Source organism: Salarias fasciatus, unplaced genomic scaffold (genome assembly GCF_902148845.1).
Source record: "Salarias fasciatus unplaced genomic scaffold, fSalaFa1.1, whole genome shotgun sequence".
NCBI lineage: Eukaryota > Metazoa > Chordata > Actinopteri > Blenniiformes > Blenniidae > Salarias > Salarias fasciatus.
Window position 1 is genome coordinate 189,765 of NW_021941403.1, and position 26,630 is coordinate 216,394.

General features: G+C 43.9%; 3 protein-coding genes and 1 long non-coding RNA gene across 4 annotated transcripts in view; 2 read left to right on the forward strand and 2 right to left on the reverse strand.

Annotated features, from left to right (window-relative positions):
• LOC115385756 (class I histocompatibility antigen, F10 alpha chain-like) overlaps nt 1-84 on the forward strand; it is a 58,552-nt gene extending 58,468 nt beyond the window's left edge. Inside the window, exon 9 of the transcript XR_003931165.1 lies at nt 73-84. The gene's annotated coding sequence lies outside the window, so the exon portion shown is untranslated. The remainder of the gene's footprint in view (nt 1-72) is intronic.
• Nucleotides 1-13,285, reverse strand: LOC115385758 (class I histocompatibility antigen, F10 alpha chain-like). Its single transcript, XM_030087837.1, has 5 exons — nt 13,119-13,285; nt 12,622-12,727; nt 3,548-3,814; nt 816-1,094; nt 1-617 (listed from the first exon to the last, which is right to left on the reverse strand). The coding sequence occupies exons 2-5, from the start codon at nt 12,674-12,676 to the stop codon at nt 247-249; spliced, it is 972 nt and encodes a 323-aa protein (XP_029943697.1). The 5' UTR covers nt 12,677-12,727; nt 13,119-13,285; the 3' UTR covers nt 1-246.
• On the forward strand, nt 9,056-26,187 carry LOC115385762 (uncharacterized). Its single transcript, XR_003931169.1, has 3 exons — nt 9,056-9,066; nt 18,905-18,909; nt 26,055-26,187. It is a non-coding gene; the product is annotated as an uncharacterized LOC115385762 (long non-coding RNA).
• LOC115385757 (major histocompatibility complex class I-related gene protein-like) overlaps nt 25,581-26,630 on the reverse strand; it is a 25,446-nt gene continuing 24,396 nt past the window's right edge. Inside the window, exon 9 of the mRNA XM_030087831.1 lies at nt 25,581-25,735. The gene's annotated coding sequence lies outside the window, so the exon portion shown is untranslated. The remainder of the gene's footprint in view (nt 25,736-26,630) is intronic.

Here is a 26,630-nt window from a genome sequence, read left to right on the forward strand (position 1 = left end):
ATTGTGCTATCAGAGCAGATTCTTCCTTCTTCAGATGAGCTCCTCAGACACAGAGTCACGGAATGATGTGAGCAGAAAACAGGAATTCAGAGAATCAAAACCAAAACAAGCAGAAAAACTGGACGGTGGTGAGAAAAACTTTTCAAGAGAAACTCAGAAAAAGCAGGAAGTTCTTGAGCTTCTTGAACTGATGAGCAGATAAAAACACACTGATAGGAGTGAAGCTGCTGTCAACAAAGAGAAACATCAGAACGGAACAAAAGACACAGGAGAGAATGAGAGTGAAATGAAGAGTCTCTGACCTCCATCATTTGTCTTCCAGTTGGTCCTGATGTCCCGTTTGTCCAGTCTCTTGGAGACTTCCTGTCCTCCAGCCAGATGAAACACACAGCTGTACCTCCCCCAGTCTTCATCTTTGAGCGCTGAAAGATCCAGATCAACGCTCATCTGGAAGCTCCCGTCATGGTTGGGGAGGATCTCTCCTTTGACCACGTCCTCATGGAGCTCCTCCTCGTCTTTCTTCCAGAACAAGTCGGCTCTGTCGGGGTAGAAACCTGTAGCGTGGCAGGTGAGCGGAGAGGAGGGAGTCTTCTGGAGGAGAGACACTGAGGGAAGATCTGGAGAACAAGCAGGAAGACACCTCACACTTTACTGGATTCTTCTCTACACTCTTTCTCTCTCATGTCAGCCACTGCAGCCAGGAAGAGACGGGCCATGGAAAGAGGGATGAAGGAAGGCCAGATGGAGAGAGGAGAGGAGATGCTGAGAGCAGCATGAAAGAAGAGAAGCTGAGAGACAAACTCCAAACATTTTACCTTTTCTCATCAGTGAGCTCCGACCAAACTCCACATACTTCTTTAGCCAGTCAACACAGTCTGTGGTGAGGTAGTTTCTAAGATAAACCAAATCTGCTTTGTCATTGTCCCACTTGTGTTTTGTGGGAACAGCCTGTTGAACTGGAGCGATCCATGTTTCTGTCTTCAGGTCCAAAGAGATGAAATCTTCTCCATCATAACCGTACTGCCAATTTCCGTTCACTTCATCAGTTTCATCGTCCCATTCACAACCATACATGGTCTGGAGAATATGGACACCTGAGAGACAACACACACACAGGTTTGTATTTTCTATCCTTGTGGGGACATTTGGTCCTCACAACGATAGAAAAATATGCGCGCGCGCGCACACACACACACACACACACACACACAGTATTGAGCTTCTATTTGATGATGAGGAAGTGAATCCAGCTTCATAGCAGCAGCTGCACTGTGTTGTGTTGATTTCCACTGGATCTACTGTTTGGGTGCTTTCACACCTACTAGTCCGCTAGAGTGGTTCGGTTCGGACATAAATTATTCATAAATGATGCAGCTGTCAACTAGTTCGGTTCGCATTCACACCACTTGTTTTTGCAGATGAACTGTCCACTATGACCCTCCTGCCCCTTGGTGGCGCTGTTCACATAATAGTGTGTTTTGGGTGGCGGAAGTGAACCCTGATTGGCCAGCATGTGTGACGTGATGCGCCGTGCGGCTTACTACGGAAGCCTCCGCCGACCAAAAAACCTTCTCCACAACAGAGCGGACAGGACCGAGGCTGATCAACGTTCACACCAGCAGCGGACCGCGCCGAGACCGCCTCCTCGAGGAGGTCTCGGTGCGGTTCTTTGTCCCGGACCAAAACTAACTGATCTGCTTTCACACCAGCGCATACGAACCGAACCTGCAGGAGTTGGGGACGCTCGTCCGCTTCAAGCTGACCAAATGCTGTAGGTGTGAAAGCACCCTTTCTTTGGAGAGCTGAGCTCTACTGTCAGCAGACACTGAATCCTGAAGCTGATCAGTCTTTTCCACGTTTTCATGTCTTGGTGTCTCCTGAGAGCAGCTGCAGATGATCCACACATGAAGGAGAAGCAAACTATTAGTTCTCCAATCAGCTCCAAGAAGAAGAACATCTGGCTTCTCACTCAGTCTCCACAATAAGGATCCATTTTCACATTCAGAGTGTTGAATGGAGCTGCTGGCTGCTCAACAAGGGAGCTAACGGGCTGCTGACGCTGACTCAGGATCAGTGGGACATATTGATCTGCTTCCTGTCAACAGTCAGCAGCCTGAATGGAGTGTGTGAGCATCACACTGAGCTGGGAGAAAGTCTGAGGAGAGAAAGGAATCCAACCCAGGTCCTCCTGCTGTGAGGGGACAGTGCTAACCACTTCACCCCTGCTGCTGCTGCTGCTGCTGCTGCTGCTGCTGCTGACTCAAAGCTCAAAGAACAAGAGACAAACTGGGAGTTTTCATTCAAACTCTGTTTGGAAAAAGTTTTCTTTGAATTTCACAAAGCAGCTCTCACATTTCTCTATGGATCTGCTTTGATTCTACTGGAGGAGGACTGGATCTGACCTGACCAGCAAGCTGTGTGTGTGTGTGTGTGTGTGTGTGTGTGTGTGTGTGTGTGTGTGTGTGTGTGTGTGTGTGTGTGTGTGTGTGTTTGGACTTAGTGGCCCAGTTTACATGGGTGTTTTTTTTTTAATCCGATTGAAAACGATTCTGTTAAACGCACGTGTATACATAGACGGCAAACAAAGCAATCCACAATGAATCCTCGTTTACAAGGACCTTGGGTGATGCTGATTATACAGCATCCTGTGACATGCGCGCAAAGTCTCTTACGGAACTTTCAGGTCTTTAGCTCTGCAGCAGCAGTCCTCAGCGCTGAGCAGAGAGTTTTTATCTGCTGATATCTGCTCAAATAATGTCCCAACATCTCCATGATACGCTTCTCAAGGCGCGGCTGCTCCCCTGGCCGGAGCACCGCTGCGCCGAGCAGCACGTCTCAGTGTGAGCTCTGCGCCGCATGCCGATGTTTCGAATTCACTGGTTTATGTGTTAACTTGTGACCAATAGATGTTTAAATACCATCTGAAACTTGTAGTCGTTGTAGTGAATGTAGGTTATCTACAGTTACAGTAAATTTGTACATTTGGAGTCTTTTCTGAGTCTTATTTCAACATCTGCTGTTATCAGCATGAGTTTACACAGAATTCCGCTATCACTTGTTAAAATGTTAACCAGTTAATCCAAAACACCGGAGGGGCGATCACTCGTAGTCTGTTAAGGAGCTCTTTGAACAACTCGCTGTTGCGGATTTGCATCCATCTCACCTCTCCAGTGTTTGTTCTCTTGATTTTTTTTAATTTAAAAAGTGTTTTTCAACCACCACCAAGTTCTTTTGCTTGTTTTTGACTGTCCCGCTTCCCGTTCGCACGTCATCACGTCATTACGTACGAGGGGACGAATATGCGGAACAAAAAAATCCTCTGTTTAATACGCTCGGCTGTCAGGCAGCGGTTTACATGAGACACGGAGTGGATTATCAATCGGCGTAGACTAACTCGTACAATCGGCTCCGAAACACAATCCGCTCCGAGTGAAGCGGATCCACTCGGGCATTTATATGACACATTTACAATCTGCTTCGCCTTTCAATCCGATTATACGGGGAAAGTGAAGACAGGATCAGGAAAAAAGACAAAGTTCAATCAAACCTCCAGTTTGGTTCAAACGCTTCTTCATGATGTTGATGTTTACTTTGAAGGTTTGCTGACGTTCCAAATTCCTTTCAGTGGATCTGTCCCAGTACTCTGGATCTTGTTCCGTGATTTTATTCACCCAGTCATGTTTGGGAACTTTTCTCCTGGTGTTGCTGTCGAAGTGAGTGATTTGAAGTTCATCCACCAATCCAACTTGTACAAACTCTGGAAAGTTTGGAACTTGAGTTGAAGCAGTGTAGAAATGCTTCAGAGAGTGAATTTCTGGAAGAAAGAGAAGAGAGTAAATCAATCAATAACACTGACAGTCCAGCCTGATTGGACACTTTCTGTTTTCCCTCTGATCTGGCCGCTTCTTCCTTTCTTCTAATTCCAGCTGATAGGGGGGGTTTTGGCTTTTTGGCTCTAGGGCCCTGGTTGTCCGGTAACTGGCGGGGGGGGGTGCTCCTGCCGGTCCTGGCTCCCTGAGGCCTGGGCCCTATGGCCCCCTTCTGGACTGGCGTGTGGGCATCTGCCTAGTTGAGTGGCTTGGATCTGGGCTCTGGGATGGCTGCCGGTTATCTGGGCCCAGGGGGCCTCTCTGGCCTGTTTCTGGTCTTCTCAGGGGTCAGAGGTCACACATGCACGATCTCTATCATTATCACATTTGCATGATCACACTGATCACTCTTCACATTCTGCCTGTGGACTCAGTTACCTTGTTCTCTCATGGTGATCTGTGGTAGACCTCTCCTGATGCTCTGGTGTAATTTCATACCTGGATCCTCAGCTTCACGCCCCAGTTCACTACCAGCTAGAATCTCCAACAAAAGTCCATAGGATGCCATCTGTCATATCTTTATGCAGGTGCAGTGGCTGGTCTGGAGTGTTGATATTAATTAAAGACCGTCATATCTTTTTTTGTAGTTGTTTGCTTGTCTGTTCACTTGTTTGTTTCTCTCATGTTCTGTTTCTTTCAATTTCTCTTCCACTGTCAGATCCAGCAATGTCAAGCATGTTAACAGCAGATTATACTTGGAGTGGATTGTAAATGTGTCATGTAAATGCCGGAGTGGATCCGCTTCACTCTGAGTGGATTGTATTTCGGAGCCGATTGTACGAGGTGGTGTACACCGATCGATAATCTGCTCCGTGTCTCATATAAACACACCTGACAGCAGAGCGGATTAAACGGGGGAATATTTGTTCCGCGCATGCGTTTCCTGGTATGTAGTGACGTGTGACGTGTGCAGTAAACGGGAAGCAGGACAGACCAAAACAAGCAGAAGAACTCGATGGTGACAAAAACGGTGAAAAAAACACACTTTTTAAATAAAAAGTCCGAGAGAACAAAGACTGGATGACCGCAAATTGCGCAACAGTGTTCAAAGAGCTCAACAGTTCAAAGAGCTCTGTAGCGGACGACAAGTGACACGCGGTCGGTGTTATGGGTTAAGTGGTTCCCTTGTTGATGAATGATGGAGGTGTGCGTACACCCTAAAAAATGAATGGTAAAAAACAACCCAAATTGGTTTATTTTTTGACCCAACAGTTAATCAATATTGGACCAGCCCAACAGTAGTTATTTTTACCCAACAAAATGGGTTGGTCTTTTCAACCCAACAGATGGGTTCACAGATTTAATGCAATCATTGGGTCAAATGAGTTTTAGTCCTGGTTGATTCTACCATATGACTGGGTTGAATATTGTGCTAATATTTAACCCAACTGAACCAACAACCTCCTGATTGTAAGACGACTGTGCTCCCCACTAAACCACAGTCGTCCCGACAGCAGGCAATGCAAATGTGCAATGCAAACATAGTGTGGCTAGCGAGCTGCACACATTAGCTAGCTATTTGGTTAACGCTAACTGCATGGAGGGCGCTCGCTCAAGCATATTTTTCTGTGGATGACATTACATGAGGACATGCTTATTTACATTACATATCTAATTTACATGACATGACGCCGCACAGCTGTGTGAATTAGACATGTAATGTAAATAAGCACAACCCTGTACTGCATCAGAGAGCCAGAGGAACACTTCTGTTCTTCTGTGTTGCAGAAGAACAGAAGTGGCACATGGACCCGTTGACAACCCAACAGTGGTCAAAACAACCCATGTGCTGAGTTTAAAAATCTGTTTTGGGTCTGATGGACTCCAACCCAACACAAGCGTTGCAATAAATAACTCCAAATGTATCATAATAGCCCAAATTGGGTGACTGATTTCATAACCCAGTGATTGGGTTAACAAAATGACCCAACATTTTTTAGTGTGTACATACCTGTGTGTAAACTCATGCTGGTAACAGCAGATGTTAAAATAACACTCACAAAAGACTCTAAATTTATAAATTCACTGTAACGGTCAATAACCAACGTTCCCTAGAACCATCACAAGTTTCATTCATCTATTGGTCACAAGTTAACACGGGCACCAGTTAATTCAAAACATTGGCATGCGGAGCAGAGATCACACCGAGACGTGCTGCAGCCAGGGGAGCACCTGCTCCTTCAGCAGCGTATCATGGAGATTTGGGACATTATTTGAGCAGATATCAGCAGATAAAAACACTGCTGGGCGCTGAGGACTGCTGCTGCAGAGCTAAAGACCTGAAAGTTCCTCCAGAGATTTTGTGCCCATGACACAGGACGCCGTATAATCCGCTTCACCCAGGGTCCTTCTAAACGAGGATTCATCGTGGATCGCTTTGTATGCAGTCTATGTATACACACGCATTTAAAGCAATTGTTTTCAATCTGCTTGAAAAAACACCCATGTAAACTGGGCTATTGTTAGTTTATTACCATTTAGTATTGGAGTTTATTTAGCCTTTTCTGTTTCTGAAACGCGGGGTGGCACCTGAGCGATTACACTTTCACTTCTGTCGGCAGACCTTCTCATGGTGCGTTCACACCGGATGCGTCGTGAGCGGCGCTTTTCTATGCAAAGTATATGGTGGACAAGCGTCGTGGAGCGACAGGCGGCGGGGCGGTGCGTCAGGAGCGTCAGGAGCGTCAGGAGCGTCATGAGCGTCGCTTTTCGAGCGTTTCAAGCGTCGACGCCCACGACGCGCGTCCCCGCCGTCAGGAGCGTCGTGAGCAACGCTTTTTGAGAGTTGGGAAAACTGAACTTTCGACGCGCTGCCGCTGGGTGTCAACCAATCAGAAACAATCCCTCCGGTGCTACGTCACTACGAGTGATCCGAGCACCGATGCGGGCCAGTCAGTGTTGCCAACTTGACGACTTTCTCGCTAAATCTGGCGACTTTCCAAAGCGTCTTGGTGACGTTTTTTTGTCAAAAGCAACTAGCGACAAATCTAGCAACCTTCTCCGGTGCTCTGGAGACGTGACAGGACGTCTCGTTGCTGTCGTCAATGAGCAGCTGGTGCTGCGTGAGCCCCTCCCCCGTCCCAAAGCACTCACAAGCGGTCAGTCTCAGCAGCGCTCCCCGCTGCAGTCAGAGCAGAGAGGAGCAGACCAGACAATAGCGACTTTTCCGACGACGACGCGGTCTAGCTTTATTTAACAAATAAAGCCGAGCCACTCTCCTGATGCGATCCGCCATAGCGGGAAACAGAAATCAGCCTCCCGCGCACCAATAAAATGACGCGCGTCGCGAGCGTTGCGAGCTTTGTGACCACCTGGTGTCAAGTGTCGTGCTTGAAGCGTCACAAGCGTCAGCTTCAAGGCGTCCCAAGCGTCGACGACGCCCGCGACGCGTCCGGTGTGAACGCACCATCATCCCTCCCGACAGTGTCTTCTCTCTCCGTCCACCAGTTTTCCATTCTCTGGAAGTCTTTGTAGACAGAGCTACAGCCTGATGGATTCAGAGTCACTTTACTGCATGGTTTCTTTGCTGTGGCGCTCCGACAGAAGTGTACACCGGCACGACCGGCACACACACACAACACGGTCACGCTCAGGGCTGCGCATGGACGTCCGCGGGTCGATCCGCGTGGACCCCAGCAGACAGGAATTCATGACGGGACAGGTGTCAGTACCTGGTCCGGCATCGCTTGGATATGTCAGCCAATCACATCAATCCGGGTGAAACACATCCACACCACATCTCTCTCTCTCCCTCACACACAAACATGCGCGTGCACCTCATCGCCACTTGAGGTTAATTAAACGAAGCCTCGAGGCATCAAATTTTCCTTGATCATGTTTCGTACTTGAGGTACTCGAGTTACTCAAGTAATAGTTGCAGCCCTAAATGTAAATATACATCTGACTATGGGGTATTTTCACAGCTTCACTACTTCCTGAAAATAACTGTGCACAGTCATTTCCTGTCTTGCATTATTGGCCAAACATCCAGGTGTGTCTGGTTTAGACTGCTGCAACAAGACACACCTGGATTAATCATTTTGGCCAATAATGCAAGACAGGAAATGACTGTGCACAGTTATTTTCAGGAAGTAGTGGAGCTGTGAAAATGGCCCATTGTGAATTTTTTTTTTTTTTTATTTAATGTAACTTGACACTTTACGTTAATGCTCTGTGAGTGGAAACTCTCTGAAAGGAGCTGTCGATGTTTTTCTCCTGGTGCTAAATGGAAATGCAGACAGCAGAAACAGATGTATATAACGTGTGATCCTTCCTCAACATGGATAGAGAAGCTGGAGACACAGCAGATCAAATGATGCCGTCAGGCGCCATCATTTGATCTGCTGCCTCTTGCGGCCATCGAGTTGGGTTGTTGTTAATCTTTGGAATTTACAGTAAATACATTTTGTTGACATTCTACATCTCTTGAGCTTTTGAATGTTATATTACACTGGAATGATACTCCATCCATCAGGGAGAAATCTTTGAACGTAAACACAGGTGCGCTGCTGCCATCTTGGATCAATGAGGCACGGAGATTGCAGGCCGATGGCAATTCCACATTTTATCTGTGATATATTTGACTATTTAGATTCTGAAAATGCACATTTTACTTCATTGTGCCTTTCTATATTACACATTGTTTCTTCCAGGTTGCAAAGAGGATATTGTCATTTTCACTGTGATATATTTGACTGTTTGTGTACTATTTTATACTGGAATATACTTTGCTTTTTTATAATTCACAATTTATACAGTCTGTTGGAATAAATACATTGCAATCAGAAACTAAAGGTTATGGTTCAGCGGGGGCGTCACGAGGGTTTAAGGACGGGGGGCTCAGCCCCCAGGAGAGGCTCGAGATGTGAGTGAACGATGTGTGTGCACGAGCACAAAATGTCACAAACTAAAAGACTGATAAATTACTCATTAGTATTCCCCTTTATCTTTTCTTTTCTTTTCTTTCTTTTTTTTAATTAAAAGGACTGCAAATTCATAGGTTTTCATGGTAACAGCATTTTTACAGCAGCAGGTTTCAAACTGGTGTCCACGGACCCTTAGGAGTCCGTGAGCCATAGCTTGGGGGTCCCTGACAAAATGTCAAATAATTTAATAATAAATTAAAAACCACGTGGAATCAGTAAACCTGTACATGAGTCCTAATACACCAATTAAACTGATCATGTAGAGGCTGATAGTCAAGGCGTTGCTCAAAGCAGGTTGTTGAAGCAGGTGATTTTTTTCCTCTTTAGTTTATTAAAATTTGGCGAAGAGACACGAGATATTTATTTTTTACAGACTTGAGACTTGACTGGGACACAGGACTTAAATTCCAAACCAAACAAGCAGGAGAAGTGGATGGTGGCTGAGACTAAGGGCTCTAACTTCGCTGACTGCGCCGAATCCGCCCGCTGTCAGCGGAGGGCAGAGTGCGCCGTCGGCGGATAAAGTCAACGGGGCGTGTCCAGAAAATTGTCCCAATTTCGTGAACCAGGCGCAGTCACGCCTCCATCCCGCCCACCGGCGCAGGTGGCACAAGAGAGAGGAGAGAAAGTGGGTTTAACCCAGCTGAGCGCAATTTGACCAATCAAATGAACACCTCTCCTTTTTTTCAAAGAAGGACACTGCTACATTAACATGATGAAATACATTTTATTTCCTGGCCTCAATACTAAACCATAGTGAAGCAACAATGTATATGACTGCATTTTGAAATAAATAATCTCTTGTAGAGCTTGGGGAGCCAGACAAATGAAATAAAAATGCAGACACCCTGCATTTAGCGGCTACATACAGACTTTGTAGGGAAAGGGAAAATCTGTTTTTATTTGTGTGCATCATAACTCTTAAAGATACATTTGGGAAAGCACAAAGAATTACAGGTGCCAATCACTCAGCGCAGCTGCACAGCGGAGCTGGGTGAGTCTACTTAGGACTGCTGGTTCAGTTGTCATCAGATCGATGTCCTCTGAAATGATTCCCTGTAATTCCTATCACACACATGGCATTCCGGCCATCCCAGACGAAGGATAATCATTTATGAGAGAATGGTGGCGACATCTGCTATCTGCTCCGTCCTCCACTCTGCTTCACGTGTTGCCAGCATTCTTACCCCCCTCCAAAGGCCACTATGGTCAGCCAGGCTGTCATATGCAGTGTTTTTGCGCAGGAGCACACCAACAGGTTGCTTTTCTGTAATCTAATGCATTAGAAATTAAGGTAAAGAAACAAAATATTAAATCAAGTGGATCAGCAAAACGTCTGCCTCATATCTGCTTTATTAATGCCTAAAATCAGGTTTTAAAATGTATTGAACTTTTTACAGTGCGCATTTGCGCAGCGTACCTCTCATTCACACTCCGCGCACTCGTTTCCCTGATACACACGCACACACACGCCAACACACACAAAATAGTTGTATTATTAACTGTCAATAATAATCAAGAACATATTAAAATTAGTAAAATAAGTCTCCCCGGTTGCGCACCAGGACGGACACCTTCCCACACCGACCCGTCCTCACCCTGCTCATTTTATTCTGGGACTGCAGGCTCAACAGGACAAAGGTATTTATTCAGAAAATATGTTCGTTCTAAAATTAATTTTTGGAAACGAAAAATACATGGTTTGCTGTACTTTAATGGAGGATATAATATTTTACCTGAATCTGTAACTGGCACATCTGGAGACGCTGCAGTGCCCCTGCTGTCAATACCGTGTTCACTGTTGTGCTCAGATTTATTACATTAGTTTAAATAATAATAATAATAATAATAATAATAATTTTACACCATTTTATGTTATTATTATTTAGTTGTAAACTGACAGCAGCCTACAGTAATTCTCTACCTGGAGGTGACGCGTGAGCGCTTCCATGCGCCACTGCAGGTTCTACGCTGGACTGTACAGCAGCTGGAGGTCGGTCGGGTATTTTTGGGGCAGCAGCATTATATTTGTTTCGCTGTTTGTCCCGCGACTGTTCTGACTCTGATTCAGAACATTCCTCCTCTTCACTCCAGTCAAGATCGCTGATGTCCGACACGTCTCCGCCATCCGATTCCCCCTCACTGACCTCCTGTATCATTGCTAAAGCTTCTTCCACCTTATATCTCTTATTTATGCCTGTTTTTACTATCTTTCTTTTGGGATTTGCTTGATATTTTTGGTCATCTGTCTGATTGTCTGCTGTCAGAGCTAGCCCCCTGTTCAGATGCGCGCATGAACCAAAACAAATCAATCACAGAAGAAAAAAAAGCCCCGTGAAGTGCATCATTTTAATCAGTCTAATAATAATAATAATAATAATAATAATAATAATAATAATAATAATAATAATAATAAATAAATAAATAATAAGTCTCACAGACCACTGTTGGCCTTTGGAGGTATAAATGCTTTGTAATATTATCTGTGTTATTGTTAGGACCTTATTTGCTTCAGAAAAACATACAAGACACATATTTAGGAAAAGTCAAAGAATTAGAGGACAGGGGAATTATTTTTAACAGATTTATTTGAATTCTAAAAACCCAAATGGTCTGTCAGATTGTCTTGGATGTTCTAGTGCTAAAGAAGATAATAAAAACAATTATGTGGTTCATGAGTGATTGTGTGTATCTTTCATGACACTGACAAGCTGTCAGTGTCATTAGATCCTCCGCTCCCCAGCCTGCTCACACCTTCTGCACGAAACTATCACTGCGCCCAGCTGATTCTGTCGACCCCTCCCCCTGGTGCGCCGCCACGCCCATCTCGGCGCAAGTGCAGCGGACCTGCCAGACACCCTCTTCTGCGCCTGTCGAAAATAGGAATGCGCTGCCTCCGCCGCTGATCATCGCCAAGTTGCGCCGTCAATTTAGAGCCCTAATAGTTTAACAGAAACCCAGAGAGCAAAACCTTGTTCAGAGACGAGAGGCTGCAAACCGAGCAGCAGCGAGTTGTTCAAGCAGCTCTGTGATCGACGACCAGCGGGTCATGTGATTGGACGACCGTGATACGCCGTGGTGACCCGTTTGAGCAGATAGAAACACACTGGGAGGAGCTGAAGGCTGCTGTCTGCAACGCTAAAGATCGAACCTGAAGTGTGGGAGAGAGAAGCGAGCTGGAGGCCCAGGCCAAAGCAAAACCTCACTCCCATGATGCCACCTGCTCTGCCCCCCAGGGCTCGGTGCTCTCTTCTCCGCATGCCTCCTCCCCCTGGGTAACGTCATTCGCATTATGCTGATGACACACAGCTGTATCACAGGACACCGGCACCCCCCTCCCCGTCCCCTGCCAACATCCACATTGATCGGCTTCCTTTATCACCCTGTTAGCCTTTTACTGTTCCAGCACTGACGAAGCACTTTGAGTTTACAGTAGTTACAGTAGTCAGTTTTAATCGCATTGATCACAATTTAATCGCATTGATCGCAATTAATCGTGATTAATTCATGGAGAACTGTCAACAATTAACTTTTTTAAAGTTGAGATTAATCGCAATGAAGAATCTAATCCTCATAAATCAGTCCCAATGTCAGGAAAAACACTATTATCCTCTAGTTCTTTTCTTTGACCCAATTGGCAGACCTCAATGGATTAATCGCGATTAAAATTGACAGCACTAGTTTACAGAAATGAAAAGTGTATTATAAATCAAATTTATTATTATTATCATTATCATTACTATTATTGAATGACAAGAAGAGTTTAACAGATATTTTCCACACAGTTGATTTTCAGAAAAAGGCTTTGGAGAGCCTGTGAATCCTACCTGGAGCCCCGCTGGGGATTCCCAGCAGAAAGCAGAGAGCCAGGAAGAGCTGCATGTTCACCTGTCCTCTCTTTCTTCTCTCACTGAAACACTTTGAGCGTCTGAGCTGAAGAGAAACAACAAAGAGGAAATAAAGGAGCAGTGTGAGGCTGCTGGAGCAGTAATGAGAGTTCAATGTGAGAGCTGCTGGGTGAAAGTGACACACTGAGGCTGTAAAAACGAAACCAACATTATATTTAAGTACATAAAAACATCCATGATGATGCCTACAAACAGTACAAAGACATTGTCGAGCCTCTCAGTGAACCACTTATTCCTGACTTCATTCTCTTTGCTGCCAACCAGAACGTACAGACGCTGAGCGCTGTGTGGAGACCCCGCCTCCTTTAGCATCAGATAAAACTCCACCAAACAGACGAGTAACCATGAAACGCAAAGAGAAAAGACCTCATGGCCACGAAGAAGGTACATTTTTAGTAAAACACTGAAATACTCACAGGACTCCAGCAGGCTGGAGGGACTCTTCATCTGCTGCCGTCAGCGAACACCGATCAGGAACATTCAGCCTCTGAAACTTCAGCCGTCATCCAAGATGGCTTTATTGACTTGTTGACTTTGTACCTCTCCCAGATTCTGCCACAGATACACCGGTCAAGGCCAAAGATTAATAAAAAAACAAAAAGCTGAGATATCTTCAGCAGACTTTATGACCACAGTAAATCAAAGAGCAGATAACCTGGAGGGCGTGATCACCAGGAAACACAGTGAGCCTGAAGCCCTGAAGAAATCCACTGAGTCTGAAGAGGAATCACTAAAGACTGATATGAACGTAGCGGCTCCACTGAAACTTCAAACTGCCACTGATGAATCATGGGTTGAAAAATCAAGTAAGTTTTATCTTGGTTTATTTCCTGAAGTGAGCACACAGATAGGAGTCTTCATTTCCTGCTGCCTCTCTTGCTCTGATAAAAAACCATCGGCCCACCCAGATGCATGCTGGTCCTCTGCCTGCAGCCTCCCTAAATAAACTCCAGGTGTCCGTGGCAATAATTAAATCTACAGAAATAAACCCAACAGAAAATAATGTGTCATTTACCCAAAAACAGACTTGTAAAATAAAGAAATAATAAAGACAAACAAAATAAACACTATATACAATAATACAAGCAAAAACAAAGTAATGAACATTCAGAAAATATAAACTAATAAGTAGCTCCTGCAGTCTTACTCCCACTCTTTCCTTTACTCTGCTTTTCTTCACACGATTTTTAAAGGTTTGAGCTGAAATAAATCTAATTCTTCACACTGATTCTTCTCAGGCACAAGATGACGACACACTGGATGAGAGAGCAGCAGCTGAACCAGGAGGAGACCAGCAGAGTGGTGGATTCACATCCCTACTGTCCTCCTCTGATCCCCTTCAGAGGAACCAACCTGAAGGTTGGCAGGATGCTGGAGCCTGAAGTGGAAATAGATTCAGAGGAAACTCCAGAGATGTGACAGCAGTTTGGGGAGCTCAGGACCATATATTTTTCTTTTGTGATGTCGTGCAGACATTCTGGTTTGATTTTCACAACTGGTCAAACAAATCATTCCATCATTCCTAACTTCCTTTTCTAGAGACAATATAACATTTGGTGTGATTCTGCAAAACAAAACTGATGGACTCTGTTGTAATGTGATTCAATGTCGAGCAAAATTCTTTATCCACAAGTACAGAGTCATGAAATCATCCCCCAGATTTATTGTTTTCATGTCTGAATTTAAATTGTACCTGAAATCCCTAAAATGAGTTGAAGGAACAAAAGCACAAAAGCTGTAAGTCTAAAAGACTTCCCCATTTAAAGGTGCATTAAGGAGTTTTACAACCTTGAAAATACTTATTTTCCACCATAAATATGTTCCACATTTTTAATGATGTGTACAATGTGCCCTGACATATTCATTACAAGTACCTCTAACAGCGCTAAATTGTCACTTGAAAGTTGCAGTGCCGGTCCGGCACCAGCATTTTTTTGGGGAGAATTTGAAAGGAATGACGTAATGCTCGCTCCGGCTCATTAAGTTTCGTCTTGTCCGCCATTACTCCTCCAGATGCTTAGTGAGCAACAACTGAGCAGAAGCTTCCAGAAAGTAAGAACAGACTGGCTTCTAGCACTGCCACAGCTCCACACAGACTCCACCAGGTAAAAGAAACTTAAATCTTACTTGAGCGCTACTAAACGAGCGAAGAAGGAGTTCCTCTCTTCCGTGCACGCGAGCCACAGGCACCACTAAGCTGCATTACGCCCAAGGCCTGCAGGGGGTGCTGTTTCGTATAAAACGTGCAAACTCCTCAATGCACCTTTAAAGGAGTCATATTATGCAAAACTCACTTTAAAAAGGTGTCTTTACAGTCATATTGCCTCCCAGAGCCTCTGTATGATCCCCAGAAGTGAAAAATTCAGTCAACTCCCTCAATTGTGGCTCCACTTTTAAGAAAATATACAATCAAACACGCTGTTCTGAAATCTTCCTCTTCTCGACGTCAGGAAGAGGAACGCCACTCCCCCCCGGAAGAGAATCCAGCCTTTGGTCGGCCCCCGGATAGGTCGCTCATCTCAGCTGTATTTTCTCATCCATCGCCAGTGTTTTCATAAAGTCAGCTCCTCCACCGTCTTCAGGTGGCTCAGCTGACGAGCTGACAGTTTTTGCTAACTTAGCCACAATTAGCTGGGATGGGAACGTAGCTCCTCTCCTCTCCTCTCCTCTTGGCGTACACCACCACCGCCCCCCCACGGCTCTGACAGCACGTGAGCCCCTCTCTCTGCCCCCCCCTACTGAATGAGGGCGCTTGTCTCGGACTCGTCTGGGGTGCAGAACAAGCCCGGCCGGCTCTGCCTCAAAGCCCACCTCTCCACAATCCTCCACTGACTGAAGCAGTGGGACCAAAGTTTAGAGATTTGCATATCTGTGTGTCGTGGATTGATGCTTTGAGATTTTATGTGAGAAGTGTGTGCACACCTGAAAACTTGTGTGTTGTGTTTTGACAACAAGATGATGTGAAATTGACATCAGAGTGCAAAGAAGGAAAGTTAGAGTCCTAATGAAATCTAAAGTAGTAACAAAGTGAGTCAAGCGATCGGGGACAGAAGTAAAGGTTGTGAAAATTATGCCTAATTTTTGCTTTTTGTGTTTTAGCAATCAAAAAAAAAACTGTACAATTTAGCAGCAGTGCAGTGGATGACATCGCACATTTCCTCTGCATTGGTGGGTTTTACACATTGAGCACAATGTCATGTTGAAACTCCCGGGGTGAGCAGTAGTGGTGCACACTCAGGGAAACCAGTTCTCAGTCCTGGCAGACGTGGTTATTCTCATGCGTTCATGCCTTACAGCTCCACTTGTTCATGTACAGGGTGAGTTCTCTGCTCTGTGAACTCTCTGCCACAGGCGTTTGTGTCTCTGTCAGCTTGAACTGAGCTGAAGCCACGTAGAGCCGGGTTTAAACACCAGCAAGCAAGAAATCAACTGTCATCTCAGTATTACTGAAATGTACCACATGGTGGTGCTGTGGTCAGTGTCATGAACACAACACTGCAGTTTTCTCTTTCTTTAGCCATGGCACCAACTTTGTGGTTTTTCCACATTCCTCTAAAAAAAAAATTACATTCAAAGATTGTCAACAGTAAAACTTCAGTCCTGTTTAACTGAAAACTCACAAATAAAAGTGTACAACAGGATCTATTCAGCAAGACACATATACAATAATTTCATTGACCACATTTTGTCAGAAAAACATCTGCTTTTTATACATTAACGTTGTGTGGAAAAGTAATTTCTTCAGATGGGGCACAGCTGGAATCATTCTGACTTTTCCTTGTTGTTTCCTTTGTTGACAGTTTTGATGTTTTCCACAAAGATATATACTCCAAATTATGAATTCCTTTGCATTAAACATACAAGTCATTTAATATTTACTGAGTCATTTTGCACATTTTTTTTTTTTTTTTTGCATTCCATTCAAGTTTCAGAGCTGCCAAGCTGCTCCCAGACCCCCTCGGGGGATGTGGGAGCAGCTTGTCTGATGGACCACAGGGAGAAAAAACTTTTCTTGAATTTACTGAATTGTCTTCAGGAAATATTCTGTTATGTTACAAATCCACTGAGGCTTCAAATGACCAACAAATAGACAGAAAACACTTTAAGGAGTCCTTTGCTTTTCTACAATCCTTCATGTGTTCAAGACAAAAATAATTACATTATATAAGCTATTAAAAAGTTTAATGGAATCTTTCCATTGTCATTGTAACAAGTCAAACGGAATTTAAAAGTATCATCCAATCTGTACTTCCATGAAAAACACTTTAAAATCTACTAATAGTGCTAAAAAAAAAAACGATGAAAACACAAGCAGACACCCATCATTCAGAGTCATTGCAGTTGGGAAGTGTGGTGATTGCTGACTGTTGAACAGAAACTGTCCTTAAGTTTGGTTTTCCTACTTCTTGAATGCTCTGTGTCATCTGTCTGACGGCAGCAGTTCAAATGGAACGTTCCAGGATGGGAACTGTCAGTTCTTCCAATGATTGTAGATACTCAATGATCTTTTGAGCCCTGGCGCTGCTGGACCTCTCTCTCAATACAGCGGTGACAGAAGGACACCAGAAGACTCTGAGATGCTCCTCCTCCTCAGCGGCCTCAGGAAGTGAAGACTCTGCTCCTTCCCTGCTGTGTTGGGAAGTGTAAATGTAGCAGTGGGTGGGGGTGCAGTCCTGTGTGCAGCGCAGGGAGCTCAGCGTGCAGCACTGTGCTGAGTCGGCGCTCAGGTCGCTCAGCCTGACTGGTGAGACAAGAAACTCCTGATCCTCATGCAGGAAGCATGAAGGAGACGGACAAGAGCTCGTCCAGCAGTCTGTGAGGGAGGATCTTATTGAACGCTGAGCTGTGATCCACGAAAAGTGCCACAGCACCCCTGGTACTCCAGAAGAGATTTAAGATTACAGTTAAGCCATTATTTATCTCTCAGTGGAGATATTCACAGTAGTAGCCATATACAACACACACACAAATATTCACACGTAAAGGGACTGAGCAAAGTGGGGAGAACAAAAACAAATACAAGAATGTTGCATGGAAGACTGCAGCATGGAGGACCGAGGCTACAAATTCATTACATACCGGTCACTGCAGTGATTTCAAAATTGATTTGAAAATAAAAAACAGTTTCCCTTAAAATCTAAACAGACATTAAGATTCAAAGCATTTTTCGACTACGATACTGAAAAAAATCCTACATTAACTGTGATAAACCAGTTAAATATCTCTTAGTTTAATTCAATTAAATAATCATGACTGACTGACAGAAATGTTGAACATCATGAAGGACAACTGCCTTTCCTCTGATTCTCTGCTGCTGCAGGACTTTCTGACTCCCAAACATCTGCTCACACAGCTGGACGACAGCATCAGCATGAATGAAATGGTCCCAGAATGCCACACTGCAGGTCCATCAATGAATGAAGCAGGAATACAGGTGAGCAGAGTTGATGAGGCTCAAGGACAAAAACAGAAATCACATCAGAACCATGAGATTTCCTCTCAGACTTTGTCTTTCATCCTTTAATGTTCATCAGAGGAAGACACTTGATTCTCCGTTAATTCTCTTCTTTCTAACATGGTTTGCATCTCATTGATCTCCTGTAAATGATGTTTGATCACAGTCCAGCTTCTATCTTTGAATCCACACCCTACATGTGTTGTTTTCTCTAAACACAGCAGATGAAACAGGGAAATGTGTCAAAAGTCTTCAGTTCAAACATCAGATGTTAAGGATTTGTCAGCTTTTGAGTTACTGTTGGAGACTTTAGGTTTATTCATGAGATCTGGTCACCTGACGCATGTACTCACTTTCTTCACAGCTCATCTTCTCCTGGTGGAGGAGAACCTCAAGAAACCAGAAAACAAAGTTTAATGTTTGAAAGAGGAAATCTTGTTCTCACTGATTTCTTTCAAGCTGTATGTGTTGAATATATAACGTTGAAGTGAATAATAAAGAACTCACTGTTAGCGCGTCTGAACGCTGAAAGACAGGAAGAGAAAGAAATTTGTTCAGAATTGATCCTCATAACCAACAAAAGATATTTATGTCCCGTGAGCATTAAAAATAAGGTCCGTGGACAGTCTGGAGGACTAAAACTAAACACGATGTGTCACTTTGACAAATGAAGGCTCCAGAATTCTGAAAATCTATCCAGGAGGAAATGAATGTTTCTTCTTTACTTTGATGGCGTCTGTTCCAGAGGAAGAGTCCAGTGATGCAGCCTGTCAGGAGGAGCAGTCCAACCACACCTCCAACAAAAGCAGCAGTGGGAAACCCTGCAGAGCGGAAACTTGTTTTATCTCCATTCACATGTATATCACTGTTGAACCACTAAAGGATCTGTGGTTTATACAGTATTATATCTTCCTGAACACACTAAGAAAGTCAGCAGTTCTTCATTATAAGCTTTAGCTTAATAAATCTAACATCAACTACAGGTTTAAAATATATGTAGAGGTTGAAAAGAGGTGCTACTTTTCATTTTGAAGGTAAAATATGTTTTATGAACAAATTGTTGTAATAACTACTCACAATATGATGAATGGAGAGAATCTGATTCAAAATAATCATGAAAGTGAAAAAGTGTGAGAAATGTAAATTAATGTGTATCTCACTTTTAACAGGGTGCCTGGGCATCAGCCTCAAGGCCCATTCTTCATGACTGCTTAATCACTACTTGGGTACTTGTAAGATTTCTCTGCAGGAACAGCAGCTGATCAACATGTTCTGGAGTGAGGCAGCTCCTTTTTGCTGTAATAATGTCACCAACAGTTGAAAATACCCTCTCTGGAGGGACACTGGTTCCAGGCACACAAAGATAACGCTTCGCTTGGCGAGCTAACAGAGGGTAGCTCTTCTCATGCTTCATCCACCACTTCAGTGGATCTGCAGAGAGTGGGAGAGGCTCTACTTGTCTGTATCCTTTTACTTCGTCCATTGCCTTCTCAGCTGCACTTCTCACTGGTACAGCTGGTTCTTTTGGATTGTAGGCTGGACCCAGGAGAGACATGAGCGCAGAAGGCTCCTTGGACCTCTTTGTTGGGGGAGGATCAGCAGCATCAGCAGCAAGGGAGTTGTCTTCCTGCTGTGCAGAAACAGCAGCTCCCTCAGCTTGTGCCTGTGTAAAGATAAATATTCATGATCAGGATAATAAATTAATTGTGCATACGTGCCTGTGTGTGTGTGTGTGTGTGTGTGTGTACAAATACTGTAGTAACGTACATTACAACTCATTAACTTACATCAGATGCCTCCACTTGCTCCAGACGAGCAGCTTCCATCAAGATTGTCGTCAGCCTGGCGAAGGTGTCATCACAGGCCTCTTGAGATAAGAAGGGCAGAGTCTTGAAGCGAGGATCAAGAGCTGACGCTTCATAAAGTGTCTCTTTTAGTGCCTCGTATCTTAAAAAAGAGAGTTCATAGCAACGTGTAGCATCATTGAGTCATTTCATTGGCTTTGCATACATACAGGTAGGCAGTGTGTATACAGTGCACTTGCATGCACAGACACACCCCAGTGTATTTTAACCAAGCATACCTTGAACTCAAGTTGACGTGCACAGCAGTCTTGAGCTCCTTAATCAAAGGTGAGTCGTCGGGGACACTGGTCATCTGATCCAATATCCAGGCGTGCATGGGTGCAATGACGGAGAGTGTTGGAGTCATCTCTTCGGACATGACCAGTGTGGCTGTCTTCAGTAATATTAAAAATGATAATACATTATGTTTGTGTGTAGCACTATCTGAAACAGATCTCAAGTGCTGCAGTAAAGTATGAGCTAAGACAAGACAAATGACAAAAGAAACAAAAATGAGAATATACAAAATATTTATAAAACATGAGTGATACCTTCAGTGGTTGGACAACTTTCACATGTCTCATGTCAGCCTCTGTTAGGGTGCAGAGGTCTCGTTCATTCCTGCGCACTTCAGGTGAGAGCAGCGCTGCTGTGATAAGAAAAACTTTATTGTCCAATTAATATACATTAAATTGAAATCCATCTTTGCCACAGGCACAGTCTTTGTCTGTCTGTCTGAGCGGACATGAGGCCGACACCCTGCACACACACACACTGCCCACCTCGGGTCAGCACAGTACTATGAATTAACTTTCTGAATTAAGTTTATTTATATAGCTCCTTTCTAGTCATAATGCTTCAGTGATCAAAATACAACATGAGAACAAACGAGTTTTTAAAACAGATAACAAAGACAAAGACTGGTAATGGTATATTCACCTGTGATTGCTGGTTGTTGCTCCAAAAAGCGCTCCAGCATGTCCAGAGAGCTGTTCCAGCGGGTCACCACGTCGATCACCAACTTGTGTTGACACAGGTTCAGAATCTTTTGCTTTTCTTTAAGCATGTGACTCGCCGTTGTGCTGCGATGTAAGAAGGCTGCAATTCGCCTCACTCGGCCCATCAGTCGGGCAACAGAGGGTATTCTGAGTGCTGCCTGGGAGGCTAAGTTGAGCGTGTGAGCGAAACAGCCCACATGCAGCAGCCCCATTGAGGCCACTGCCCGGACGATGTTGGTCGCGTTGTCGGTAACGGCAGCTGGGACTCTGTCCGTGAGCTCCCACTCTCGAAGCACCTCGGTCAGCAGCTCAGCAAGATGAGTCGCAGTGTGGCTGGCTTCAGTCGCCCGCGTTTGTAAGACGTGGGACACAAGGCGCCAGTTGCCGTCGATGTAGTGACAAGTGATGGTTAGATAAGAATCCGTAGCTCTGCTTGTCCAGCTGTCGCAAGTGACAGCAACTCTCTCTGCTGATTTCAGTGCAGTTGCAATGTTTTTAACATCACCATACATCTTCGGGATTGTGACTTCACTCAGTTGTTTACGTGTCGGTATCACATAACGTGGTTCCAGCGTATGGACAAAATGTCTGAAGCCTACATTTTCCACCACGCTATATGGTCGAAGATCCTTGCAGATAAAACTTGCCAGAGCCGACGTGATTTTCTCTGCACGCCGAGACGTGGAAGGAAACTTCGTCCCAAATGCTTTCTCCAGCGTCGGTTGCATCAGTGCCAGTGACCTGTTAGCGTAGCCTGGTTGTTGTGCATGCCCCGGGTGGTGCCTGATTAAATGGCTCCGGAGATGAGTTGTGTTGCCACTGTACTTCACCTCCACTTTGCATATTTTGCACACAGCGTTGTTCTTCTCCAGTTCCTCGCTGTCTTGTTTTTTCTTGAATCCAAATTGCCGCCAGACGTCAGCTTTTAAATATCCGGGTGTCACAAGTTTTTCTTCCTCCTCCGCCATTGTTGTTCTCTCTGACGTGGATGGCCTGGATCTAGCGAGATCTGACTGTGTTAATGGTGCGCGAAGCACGAAACCACGCGAGACTAAAGGGGTCAGTCAAACAAAAACACCTAACGGGTAAAATCTATTGCATTTTAAAATATCGATAGTGGGATTTATCAATCGATTATCATCTCTACACATGTGTATCGATACAATATCGAAATAATGATATTTTTAACCCACCCCTAATAGCAAATCCACTAACCTACATCTGTTAACCTCTCTTTTACTACTGGAGCTTTTCCACAGAAAATGAAGATGGCCAAAGTCATGCCACTTTACAAATTAGGTGATAGCAAATTATATTCAAATTATCGGCCGGTGTCTTTATTGTGCCAGTTCTCAAAGGTACTGGAAAAACTGTTTGAAAAAAGACTCAAAGTTTTCTTGGAAAAATTCAACATTTTGTTGGATAGCCAGTATGGGTTCAGAGAACAAAGATCAACTGCACTTGCATTGCTTGACCTAACTGAAGAAATATCTAGTTGTATTGATAAAAGTAATCATGTGATCGGTGTTTTCGTGGATCTAAAAAAAAAAGCATTTGATACAATTAACCATGATATATTATTTATGAAAACGGAAAGATATGGGATCAGAGGCATTGTTCTGGAATGGTTAAAAAGTTGCATGGAAAATCGCAAACAGTATGTACAGATTAGTGATTATAGATTATCATCATTGGACATCACAGTTGGAGTATCACAAGGCTCTGTATTGGGTCCAACACTCTTTACATTGTTTATTGATGATCTTTGTATGACATCCAAAAAATTGAAATTTATACTCTTTGCAGACGGCACCAACATCCTATGCTCTGGAAAAAAATTTAAGGAATCTGATGCATGATGTAATGACAGAACTAACATATCTGAATCACTGGTTCAGGCTAAACAAATTATCAATAAATATGGAAAAAACTAAACATATTTTATTTGGAAACAAAAACACAAGAACTGAGGAACGGATGATTATAGATAACGAAATTGAATGAGTAACTGAGACTAAATTTTTAGGTGTAATACTTGATGAACAGTTGAACTGGAAGCCGCAAATAAGTAATATAAAAATAAAACTGGCAAAGAGTGTTGGATTACTGAACAAAACTAAACCCTTTTTAAATTACAAAGCACGATATATGTTGTGTACTCTTCATTAGTAAAGCCATACCTTGGTTATTGTGTGGAGATATGGGGCAATACATATCCCAGCAATTTACAGTCACTTGTGGTACTTCACAAAAAAGCAATACGAATAGTGCACAAAGTTAGATACCTTGAACATACCAACAGACTGTTCTTGGAATCCAAGGAATTAAAATTCCCAGATCTGGTCAAATTTAAAACGGCAATACTTATGTTTAAGGCACGAAAAACACATTACCTGGTGATATACAAGTTTTGTTTTCAAATAGGCAAGGAGGGTACAATCTGAGAGGGGATTCAAACTTCAAAAAGCAGTTAAGAGCTTTTGTCTTTCAATTTGTGGTGTGGATTTATGGAATAAACTAACTGAGGATCTAAAGAAAAGCGCTAATTTGAGTGTGTTGAAAAGAAAATATAAAGATCTTGTGTTCAGCAACTATAGAAATGAATGAAAGTATTTATGTTGAGAAAATGTTGATTGATTCCAACCATTATTCTCTAGTTATTAGGAATTGAGAGAATTGGTGAATAATTATTACCTCCACCTGGAGGTTACGTAATCATGTCGGTTTGTTGGTTTGTTGGTTGGTTGGTTTGTTAGCAAGATCCTGGAAAAAGTAATTCACGGATTGCAATGAAACTTTGTGGAAAGGTGGGTCTTGGGCTAACTTAGAATTGATTACATTTTGGTGATGATCCGGATCACTGTCTGGATCCAGGAATTTTTTAAACGATTCTTTATCATTGACAGATAGGGACTCTTTCACATGGTTGGGCAGGCCCGCCGACAGGGGGCGACAAATGCCTGGTTCACACAGGACGCGCCGCTTTCGACGCGGAAGTGGTAAGCGCCGCGCACCAACTGTCAGATCGGCGCCCCTGTTAACCTATCTGACGGTTCATACAGGAGGCGCGGGGGACCGCCGCGTCCATAGCGGTTCGCGCCGTGGACCGCGGCCGCTCTGCTCCTCTCTATTTTCTCCGTGAGCCGCCCGCCGTGCACCGCCAGTTGTAAAGCTGGACAGAGCAGATCGCACCACACAGGAAGTCGGGAACGGAAAATACGAGAGAATCCGGTCAATTTTCAAATTAAAATGAAGTAAAATAACATAAATTATGTTGCTTTTCGGTTTTCCTTTTCAGATAAACACACACACACACACACACACAGGGCGACAGGGCGACAGAGAGAGGCACCGCACGCTGCAGCGCTCCGCTCTGATCACACCCCGATTACATTGTTGTGTGATTATATATGGTGTTCTTATGGTTGTTGGTGACTGATCTGAGCTGTGGCGGAGGTCTGCGCTCTCTGAGTGCCAATTTCTAGTTCTGAAATGTTGTGATTTTTTTTTTTCTTGTTTTCTTTTGTCTGATTCTTGCTGATGATTTTGTATTGGACAAAGGGGTAGGATTCATATAAGTTTTTTACTTCTTCCTACTCCTTTTCGAATCTTGTGGAGGTTTTTTTGTACTCTTGTATATCCATAATGGGATACATGCTTTCGAAATAAAGCCAAACAAACAACGTGTCAAAGAACTTGAAATCTAAGTTCAAAATGAAAGATCTGAGTAAACTAACACATTTTCTGGGAATTGACTTTGAACAGTCCGCAGATTGTGTTAAGATGTCACAATGCAAATATGTACAGAAAATACTAAAGAGATTTGACATGTCTAATTGTAAGTCCAGAGCTACCCCTTGTGAACAGAAACAAGACTACAGTGTTGATGCTGACTTAATGGACGATGTGAAAAAATACAGAGAGGCAGTTGGGAGCTTAATACACCTAGCAACTTGTACAAGGCCAGGCCTGAGTTTTACAGTGAGTAAACTATCCCAGTTTTTCACTAAACCAACTACTGATCAATGGACAGCGGTGAAGCATGTGTTGAGATATTTAAAGGGTACTCACAACAAAGAACTATGCTTCAGAAAGCACAAAAATGAAAATGTAATCCATACTTACAGCGATGCCAACTGGGCCGCAGATATAGATCAAATAAATAGATCAAATAAGCACCACAGGTTACCGTATCAGCCTGAACAGCAACAGACCATATGTGTCATGGAAAACTAAAAGACAGCCTACAGTTACACTCTCTACTTGTGAGGCTGAGTATATGGCTTTAGCTGAACCCATGAAGGAATGCCTGTACTTGAAACAGCTGCTGAAATATTTTGATGGACAGGTATACAGGTGTTTAATCTATGAGGACAACCAGGGCGCTATAGCTCGAGCCAAGAACCCTGTACATAGACCAGTGCTTCTCAATTATTTTCTGTTACGTCCCCCCTCGCAAGAAGAAAACAATTCGCGGCCCAGTGCTCCAGCTGCTTACCCCGAGACCCAGGGTATCACAACCCCCCAAAACCCTCCCAGCCCCTCCCCCCGACACGGCTTGCCATTTCCCCCAGATTTGTTTGTTGTACATATTTGGCCGTGTTCGATGACGAGGTGCAATAACAACTTGTGGCGAGAGGCAAGAAACCAGTTGGAGTGAATGAAGCCACTTAGATGCCAAAGAGAACTTCCCTCCAGAGGCCAAGCCGGCTGGTGAGGCCCCTGGTTTCTAACATGTGTAGCACCCCATCAATATACACCAACTAACGTGGGTATGTTACTCAATTAGGCTGATGGGGTGTTTTGGGTTCGAGAGTGAAGGTAGCTACCACAAAGGGTTTACCAATGGGTCTCTTGCACATGACGTCATGGTTACAGCGGGCGCCATGTTGGGGAGCTTGCGTTTAAGAGAGTCTGGCTGCATACCTCCCGTGTTTTTTTCCCTGTCTCCGCTTGTCCTTAATTAATTAAAATGCCGCGTTACTGTTGCGTGAAAGGCTGTTCGAGTTACACAAGACACTTGGGTATAAAGTTTTTCCGGTTTCCTGTCCATAGGAAAGATCGAGGACAGCAAATGGAGAGTATAACCAGAAGGCGCAGGTTAGCATGGGTTGCCGCTGTCAGGCAAAAGAATATTACCTTCAATCACATATCAGAGGGGATGCGAGTATGTTCCCTTCATTTCCATAAAGGTAAGTGTACATTAACTGTTTAAATCTTTTTGTGCTTGTTTTCCTGGTCTGTGATGCTAATGTTAGCATAGCATTTTATGCAGACAAATGCTTTTCCAGCCTCAGTCACAAAGTGAAGACGTGATGTTCCTTCACAGACGTTCATTGGCTTTATCAACACCACACCAAACACTGTAGAACTAATCACAAAACATAACAAAGTGATTAACCCAAATACCAGTATATGCACATATTTACAAAGGAAAAACGAGCATATCGCTTTGGCCTGCGTATGGCTAAGGCTGAGTCTTCTTTTCCAAGATAAACTTTTCTCAGTGAGGCGATCTTCCGCCATCAGCTGTTCAGATGCTGACATGACATCACCCGGAAGTGGAACTCCCCTTTCATTTAAGTAAATAAATTCAAGTAGAAATTTAATTCTTATGAACGTAGTATAAAA